This window comes from Lichenostomus cassidix, chromosome 1 (assembly GCF_008360975.1).
Source record: "Lichenostomus cassidix isolate B80296 chromosome 1, HeHo_3.0, whole genome shotgun sequence".
Classification (NCBI taxonomy): Eukaryota; Metazoa; Chordata; class Aves; order Passeriformes; family Meliphagidae; genus Lichenostomus; species Lichenostomus cassidix.
This window is the reverse complement of record NC_139479.1, coordinates 113,336,746-113,345,113: the sequence shown is the minus strand read 5'-3', so window position 1 is coordinate 113,345,113 and position 8,368 is coordinate 113,336,746. Positions and strand designations below refer to the sequence as shown.

The window sequence follows — 8,368 nt, the reverse complement described above, 5'->3', positions numbered from 1 at the left end:
TGGGGCTGGGTCATCGGTGTGCATCTAGGATCCTATTAAACCAAGGTAATACCCTTTTCCTATACTGTGTGTCTGCATCTCAAAATTTTTACCAGCGATTTAAGGCATCACTGGCATGGAGTGGTGCCCCACAGATTGTCCCAAACACCAGCTTTGCTCAGAGAAGAAGCAAACACAAGTCCCCTGGAACCCTCCACCTCCTTTAATTCCCTGCTGGAAAAGCAGGGCCCAGCCCAGCTCAAACATTATGGGGTTTCAGCACCAGGAAAACCCACTAACCCCTGTCACAGCTGCTGGGAGCCCATGGAGGTCAACACTGGCTGATCTGAGTAGGGAAATGGGGAAATATTCTCCTTGAATACTCCGGCCAGATCCCCACAGGCCACAGTGGGAAAGGAGCTGCCTCTGCCATCCCCATCCCCACAGTGGAGCCAAGGTGGGTCTGTGGGACCGGGACCTGCTTGCAGGACCTGAAGTCTTCCATGGTGGAGGTTCCCAGCAGCTTTGGGGGGTTCTCAGCAGCTTTGAGGGAGTTCTCAGCAGCTTTAGGAGGTTCCCAGCAGCTTTGGGGGTTCCCAGCAGCTTTGGGGCCAGCAGCACTGTCACATCCCACAGCGAGTGGGATATGCACAGCAAGGTGACCCCAATCCCAGCAGCTCCCCAGGGACACAGCATCGGGCTGGGCTCAGATCATGGAGACCCTGTTCTTGATGTAGACGTGGTAGGGGTCGCTGCGCTTGTCCACCTTGCGGGAGCGAGTGTAGCCCAGGATGAGGCTGCCCACGGTGACGGCGAAGAGCGTCATGACGAACAGGATGTACATGTAGGCGTTGTCGTTGCGGCTGGCGTGGCTGGCGTGGACGCTGCGCGTGGTACTCGCCGTGCCGGCCGGCCGCTCGCCCAGGCAGGGGATGACCCCGTGCAGCGTCTGGTTCAAGGTGTTCAGCACCGCCTGCAGGCTTTGGTGCCAAGTCTCCGTGCGGTTGTTCTCATCCATGTCCTCCTCAGGCTGCAGAGAAGGACAGAAGAGGCTGTCCTCATGGTGGAGGTGCTCCCAGGACCCAACAGTGACCCCAGACTGGTCCTCCTGCACCTCCACAAAGCAGGGTGGCCAAACCCTTTGCATTGCCAGCAGCCCGCTCCCTAAATTTCAGTCCTTCCACAGAGGGGATAAAGCTCTCAGGGCACCAGGGCAGCTGCCTGCCCCTCTCTCCTCCTCAGGGCTGGGGACAGGGTGGGGACACAGCCATCCCGAGGGACCAGAATGGTTGGGTTCAAAGTCTGCTTTCCCCTGGGATGTGTGGGGATGGTGGGCACATATCCTGCACCCCTGCACGGTGCAGAGCTGGCACAGCCCCCCACAAATCACTGTGCACCCATCTTGAGGGGTTGCTGCCCTAAACCCCCCTGGGGATTTCCCTTCCCGTTGGGTGCCAGACCCCCTGTGACCTGCCACCTCCCCTTTGGACATGGTGCCCTTCTGCCAGCCGCCCCTGGGCTCTCATGTGCCCTCTGTGCCCACATGCACCTTCTCACCTTGCTGGGGCCCCGGAGCAGGCGTGGCCAGGAAGGAACACCAGGACACAGTCCCCCACGAGTGCCATCCTTTGGGACATGCCAGCCCCACAAGCCACCAGAGTCCCCCCGGGTATTCACCCTGCGCCCCCGCCTGGTTCCCGAGCACCCCGTGCCTGCTGCCACAGCAGCTCTACCCCGAGCACAGGCAGTGATCCGCCTCCCAAACGGGTCACCGAAACTCGGGGTGCACATCCCAGGATGAGACCCCAGCAGTGAGGAGGAGGAGGAAGAAGCTAAGCAGCCACGAGCCCATGGAGATGAGGTCGGATTTGGCTGCCTTCCTGACTTAAGAGGAGGCTGAATTTGGGAGGTTTAGGGCAAGATCTGGGTTTATCCCGAGAGGGCACCCACAGATGGGTACGACTTGGGGGGACTCAGCTTAGGGAGGGTGTAGGGACAGGGAGAGGAGTGGGGGACAGGGAGCGGGACAAGGGCTCGCACTCACCTCGTGTGCCCTCCCTGCCTGCGCTGCTGCCAGGCTGAGCCGGGACTGAGCATCGCTGCCGGCGGGGAGGGATGCCGGCCGGGCTGGGAGTGCCGCCAGCCTCCTCCCCTTCCCGGGGCAGAGCCACCTGCCACAGCCACCCAGCCCCGCCACGGGCCACCCGCCTGTCCCCAGCCCCAAGGGTCCCGCCACGGCCCGGGGACCCCAGCCGGATCCCGGGGGCTTTATGGGGCCGGGAGAGCGGGGCTCGGCACTTCCCCCCAGCACACGCTGCCGGCACACTTTCCTGTCCCTCCTCGTCCCTAGCCGCTGTCCCTGAGCCTCACACCGGCACAGAGCCTGCCTGGGCATGTTCCTCCCTGCTCACCATTCCCTCCTGGAGACGAGCCTGCTCCCTGAAATGGGATTTCCCCCGCTTCCAGCCCCACATGGGGAACTGCCGGTGCTGTGCGGCGGCAGAGAAACCCCAAAGCTTGTGGGGCAGGGAGAAAGCCCAGAGCAGCAGTGAGGGGCTGTGGCTGGGGGCAGGTCTTGCTCTGATCACTTCAGCCTCAGGCTGACTTCTCACCCCTGAATAAATCCATCCATTATATCACCTTATGATGCCACAGCTGGGACAGCAATTTTGGAAACGCTGACAGCAACACCTCCTCCAGCACCACAGGCCCAGTGGGAGCAGGTCCCTGTCACCTAACCGGGATGCTGTCTGGTCCCACAGGATCCATCACAGCTGAGGCTTCTATCCTTGTGAACCCCAACCCCTTTCCCTCCTCCCGCTTTTCCACTGCACCCACAGAAATGGCCTTTTAACCAGCGTTTACAGCCATTTTCCAACCTCCTTGACACCAGGGAATAGAGCTTTGCCACATGAGGATTTCCCTGGGGTCAGGGAGAGAAAAAGGTTGTCATTGATAAAGTCTCGGGGTAAATAAATGAGAAAAGGATCAGCAGGCAAAGTTTCTAGCAACTCTTTTTATATATAAAATATTTTTACCCATCAGCGAGGGAAGGATGCTCGACCCACCAGTCCCTCTTCCTCTTGTCCAAAGGGTTCACAAGCATTCACCCAAATTTTTAATTTTTGCGGGGTAAAAAGCAGAAAAAACCCCACAAAAGCACCTGTTTGGGTATTTCCCCAGAAAGTGACATGGGGACCTGTGGTAGGTCTCAGCCCACCTCAGACGTACAGGGCTGGAGAGAACAGCCCCAGTGGAGGTTTGGATGTTCAGGCAGCAGCGTGAATCTCTGTGCCACTGTCCACTCACAGTCTACAGGCAAAGGCACGAGAGCTCCTGTCTCACAACACAGCCCCCTGGGCTGCCCTGACACTCACTGGCTGTGCTGTGGCTTTGCCAAACACCCAGCCAAGGCACTGCAACAATCCTAGTGGCCGGGGTCTTCTGAAGAGACCAAAGTGCAGTCAAACACCTCCTGGAAGGAGTCGAGGAAGGGCTCGAGGACGTGGTTGACAGCGACATGCTGCCCCAGCTCGTGGCTCAGCGAGGTGACTCCCTTCCCCTCCAGCCCGCAGGGGACGATGTGGTCGAACCAGGTGAGGTCTGTGCAGCAGTTCAGCGCCAGCCCGTGTGAGGTGATGTAGTTCCCACAGTGCACACCTGCAGGGGCCGAGACACCCACCTGTCAGCACTGTCACCAGAGGTGCCCCAGTGCGACATATTCATTGACCCAGACCACTATAAACATCATTCCCTCACTGTGCTATGCCCCTCACTTCTGCCAGGGAAAACCCACAGGCAGGCTCCACAAATTTGGGGCAGACAGGGTGCAGCATGTCCAGGTCCCTCCATCCCAGCCCTGCATCCCCCAGCACCACTGGAGTTTCCAATGGGGTTGGACACAGGGAGAGCTGCAGGACCCCAAATCCAGGCTGCAGGGCCCCAGGAAGAGGTACAGGACATGCAGGGAGGACAGAGTAAGGAGGCAAGGCTGGGGACCAGGCTGCAGGCACCCAGCCCCGGGTGCAAGAGTGTAATAGGCGCAGGGGTGCAAAGTGCTGGGCCCTGGGTGGGCTGCAGGGACCCAAAATTGTGCTGCCCCCTCCTCCTGGATACATATCCCACCTGTTCACACTCCCCTGTGCACACCCACCCTCCCCGGTGCCTACAGCTCCACAGCATATCCCTGCAATGCCCTGCCAGGGTGCACATGGAATCACAGGATGGGCTGGGTTGGGAGGTGTTCCACGGGCACACCTTCCACTGTCCCAGGCTGCTCCAAGCCCCGTCCAACCTGGCCTTGGACACTTCCGGGGATCCAGGGGCAGCCACAGCTTCTCTGGGCACTCTGTGCCAGGGCCTGCCCACCCTCAGAGGGAAGAATTTCTTCCAATATCCCATCTGACCCCGTCCTCCGGCAGTGGGAAGTTATTCATTCCCCCTTGTCCTGGCACTCCCTCTGCAGCTCTCCTGGAGCCCCTTCAGGCACTGGCAGGGGCTCTAAGGTCTCCCTGAACCCTTCCCTTCTCCAGTGAACACTTCCCAGCTCTCCCAGCCCGGCTGCAGACACACGTCCCCGCTCACCGATGGCACAGAGCTTGCTGTCGCCCATCCAGACCCCGGTGAAGGGCGGCGGGAGAGCGCGGGCGGCGCCCAGCCCGAGGCGGCGGCACAGCCGCAGCACCAGCGCCTCCAGCCCGGCCACGTAGGCGCGGAGCGGGAGGCGGCGGCGGCGCAGGTCGAGCACGGGGAAGGCGAGCAGCTGCCCGGGGCCGTGGAACGTGATGTGTCCGCCGCGCCGCGCCGCCACCAGCGCCGCGCCCCGCGCCCGCAGCGCCGCCGCCGCCGCCGCGCCCGGCGCGCCCCGCAGCCCCCAGGTGTACACGGGCCGCGCCGGCTCGCTCAGCACCACGCTCTCCGCGGGCCCCGGCACGGCCGCCGGGCCGCCCCCCGCCCCGCCCGGCCCCGCCAGCCCCGCCGGGCCCCGCGCCGCCCGCGCCGCCGCCACGCAGCGCTCCTGCACCCGCAGCGCCTCGGCGTACGGCACCGCGCCCAGCCGCAGCACCCGCACCGCCGCCCGCGACATGACACCGACACAACGGGACCGGGACCGACAGCGCCGGGGCCGCCGGGAGCGCCGGGCGGGGCGAGCCCCGAGCAGCGAACCGGCAGCGCCGGGACGGCGGCAGGGGACAGCGATGGGGACGGGGACGGGGACAGGGGCACGGCTGGGGGACAGGGACGGGGAACCGGGATGGGGACGGGGACAAGCAGCGGGCACTGTGACACGGGGTGGGAACGGGGACAGGGGGCGGGAATAGGAGCAAGAGGCGGGGACGGAAACAGGAGGCGGGGATGGGGACAGGAAGCGGAGATGGGGACGGGGCGTGGGGAGGGGAACAGGAATCGGGCTTGGGAAGGGGACAGGGGTATGGGGACGGGAACAAGAATCGGGGATGGGGATGGGGACGGGAACAGGAGCGTGGAGATGGGAACAGGACCCTGGCGACAGGGAGAAGCAGTGAGGATGGAGACGGGGGCTGGGGGACAGCGATGGGAGAACAGGGCAGAGAGGACAGAAATGGATGAGGGACACGGGTAGGGCATGGGGGACAGGATGGAGAACAGGGGTGCAAGGATGGGGCAGAGGATGGGAGACAGGGGACAGACGTGGTGGATGGGGACATGGAAGACAGGGGAGAGGGAACAGCAGGATAGGGGATGGTGGTTTTGGGGTTGGAGAGTGGGGAGCAGGAGCTGGGAATATGGGACATGGCCCAAGAGAGGGTACCAGGAATGGAGCCTGCTGTGGGGGATTGGAGACAGGGGATAGGAGAGTGGGGACAGGGGTTAGAGATAGGGGACAGGGGATAAGGCACAGGGAGGAGGTTGGGGGCCTGGGGGTGGCTGATAGGGCCAGGGCTGCAGGAGTGGCACAGGGAGGAGAGACAGGGCCTCTGTCACCATGGAGTGGGGGACAGGGTGAGGGGGTGACAGTGCAGTGGTGGGAGGAACAGGCAGGGAATGGGCATATGACATCCCAGTCCAGCTGGGCAATCACAGGCCTTCTCAGAGCAAGTTAAATTAGGATTTTGGGGTAAAATTAGGACAGTCATGGATGCTCCAACCCTGGAAGTGTCCCAGGCCAGGTTGGATAAGACCTTGAGCAACCTGGTCTAGTGGAAGGTGTCCCTTGTCCCTGCCTGTGGCAGGGGGTGGAACTGGATAAGCTTTAAGTTCCCTTCCAGCTCCATAACTTTGTATGATTCTGGGCTGGCACCTCAAGGTCATGGACTGTAAATAAAGTTCTTTTATTGCTGAGGCACTGGTGAGAGTTGCTGTTCATCACCCTGGGACTGGGAACGGAGAGAAAACGTTCCCACCGCAGCTTTTTATTCCAAATGTAGAAAATAGACAAATCTGGTCAAACAGCTTATGAGTCAACCATTAAAAGCTGCACAAACTGTTCCCAGACTGCATCCCTTCCAGCTTATCGACCGGATTAAGCGTGTGAAAGTATGTGCTGCTTTTATAGAGCAATCGCTGTGTTACTGAGCTCTTGCTTTTATCAGAAACACACCTCGCCGGTAATTTGCCCCTTGTCGCCGCAGGTAATTCAGCTGTCGGCTGACAAGGTCAACTTTGTGTTATTGGTAAGGAAGGGAAGGTGCTTCCCTTTGTTAGGCCACTTTCTCAATGAAAAAGAGAAAAAAAAGGGGAAAAACCCACTATAAACCTTACCAGGAACTGAGCAGTGCCCAGCCTGAGGATCCCACCTGGCATGGGATCATCGCCTCGACCAGCTCCAGGAGACCTGCTCTGGGTCTGCCTTGGCAGGAGAGACTCATATTTTGCACCAACGTTGTGTATGCAGCGAGTGATTTCCTTTTTTTTATGACCAAGCCTCCACTTCTTGCCTGGAGATCAAAGCCAAGGGCTCTTCCTTTCTGGCTGGCAGCGGCGCTGCCTGCGTAGGACGAGGCGAGTTGTGTGTCACAGGGCTGGGACCCTCGGAAACAACACGCCAGAGCGGCCTGGTGGCGTCACTGCCCTATTTACTGTCCATATCCTGCTTTTCAACAAGGGAGGAAGTTCGTATGGAAGGGTGCCACGGATGGCTTGCGTTTTATGCTTCTGTCAGGGCTGGGATGTTTTTAAAGTGAGTTCTGGTTTATTTTTTTTCTCCACAATACAGTCGTTTGCTGTCCCTGTTGTACCTTCTCTGAGCACCTTAAACATTAGCCAAGCCTCTGCAATGCTCACCAATTCCTTGGATTGCAGAGCCCGATTTTTTTCTGGCACCAGAGCCTCCCTCGGGGAACTTTAGGGCTAATGCAAGTCGGGGCTTAATTGCAGGAAGAGGAGGGGAGGACAGAGGTGGTGGCTGTGAAACAGGTGCCTGGCAAGAGGGACTGTCACAGCTCACCAAGAGCTACAGGCAGAGGCAAAGGGCAACTTCTTGGCTCCAGTGAAGGCCAGGACAAAATTTCTGTTGAGTTTGGCAAGGCTGGGATGTCACTGAGAGGTGACAGAGCTGTGCTGGCATCATGGGCAGTGGGGTGCCAAGTACAGCATCCCCCTCCCCACACTGCCACAGGCCTTTCAGCAAAATCCCTTTTTTTTTCCCCCAAGGAAATTGTACTTGAGGGCTGTTTGCATGTACTAATATTAATTATTTGCAACGTGCAGGAGTTCAGCATGGCACCAGCCACCAGCCCCACAGTTATTAGGAAGGACAAACTTTTTATCCCGGAATGCACCTTTCCCTGGGGATGTGGGGAGGGAATGGCTCGGGCTGAGACCCCTGAGATCCTCCTTTGGGCAGGATCTCGGGGATGTGTCCCACGGGCACAACTGCTGTGCCCCCACCCCAGTGTGTCCATTGACTCCAAGAAGCACGTTCCCAAGGCTCTGCCAAAGGGGAAGAAAAACAAGGAAATAACACGTGTCGGGCTGTGGCACGGGCTGTGCCCCGCGGGTGCATTAAGGAAGTACTTAAGGAAGATCCTTGCTGGCCTGGGCAGGCAGGTCAGAGCCAGGGTTTCTGAGCTGATTGCACTTCTCTGGGCAGCCGTCACTTTTCAGCCCATCTTGGGGCCAACGAGACAAGCTCCACGCTCCTCTGAGCTCCCTGTGCCACCAGGAGCTGACATCTTCACTCACAAAGCTCAGATGTATTGTTTGTCCCTCTCAACACTGCTGAAGATGCTCTCATCTCCAGTTTGTCCCCAGCTGCTGACCAGACCCTGCCAGAGGTCACCCTGCCCTCTGGACAGCCAGCACGACTTCACAGGCCAGCCAAAATCACCCTAATTGGGTTAAACACTCTTCACAGCACTGTTTTTCAGAATCCTTTTTCAGAAGGATCCCCCTGAAAACGTCATTTATG

At 59.6% G+C, this 8,368-nt stretch overlaps 2 protein-coding genes across 2 annotated transcripts; both read right to left on the bottom strand.

The window, feature by feature from the left end:
- Positions 1-179: 179 nt before the first annotated feature.
- KCNE3 (potassium voltage-gated channel subfamily E regulatory subunit 3) lies at positions 180-2,121 on the bottom strand. Its single transcript, XM_085077531.1, has 2 exons — positions 2,024-2,121; positions 180-1,009 (listed from the first exon to the last, which is right to left on the bottom strand). Exon 2 carries the CDS (start codon positions 995-997, stop codon positions 686-688), a length of 312 nt encoding a protein of 103 aa, XP_084933657.1. The 5' UTR covers positions 998-1,009; positions 2,024-2,121; the 3' UTR covers positions 180-685.
- An 859-nt stretch (positions 2,122-2,980) lies between these two features.
- LIPT2 (lipoyl(octanoyl) transferase 2) lies at positions 2,981-5,286 on the bottom strand. Its single transcript, XM_085077518.1, has 2 exons — positions 4,564-5,286; positions 2,981-3,639 (listed from the first exon to the last, which is right to left on the bottom strand). The coding sequence occupies exons 1-2, from the start codon at positions 5,063-5,065 to the stop codon at positions 3,407-3,409; spliced, it is 735 nt and encodes a 244-aa protein (XP_084933644.1). The 5' UTR covers positions 5,066-5,286; the 3' UTR covers positions 2,981-3,406.
- Positions 5,287-8,368: the final 3,082 nt, after the last annotated feature.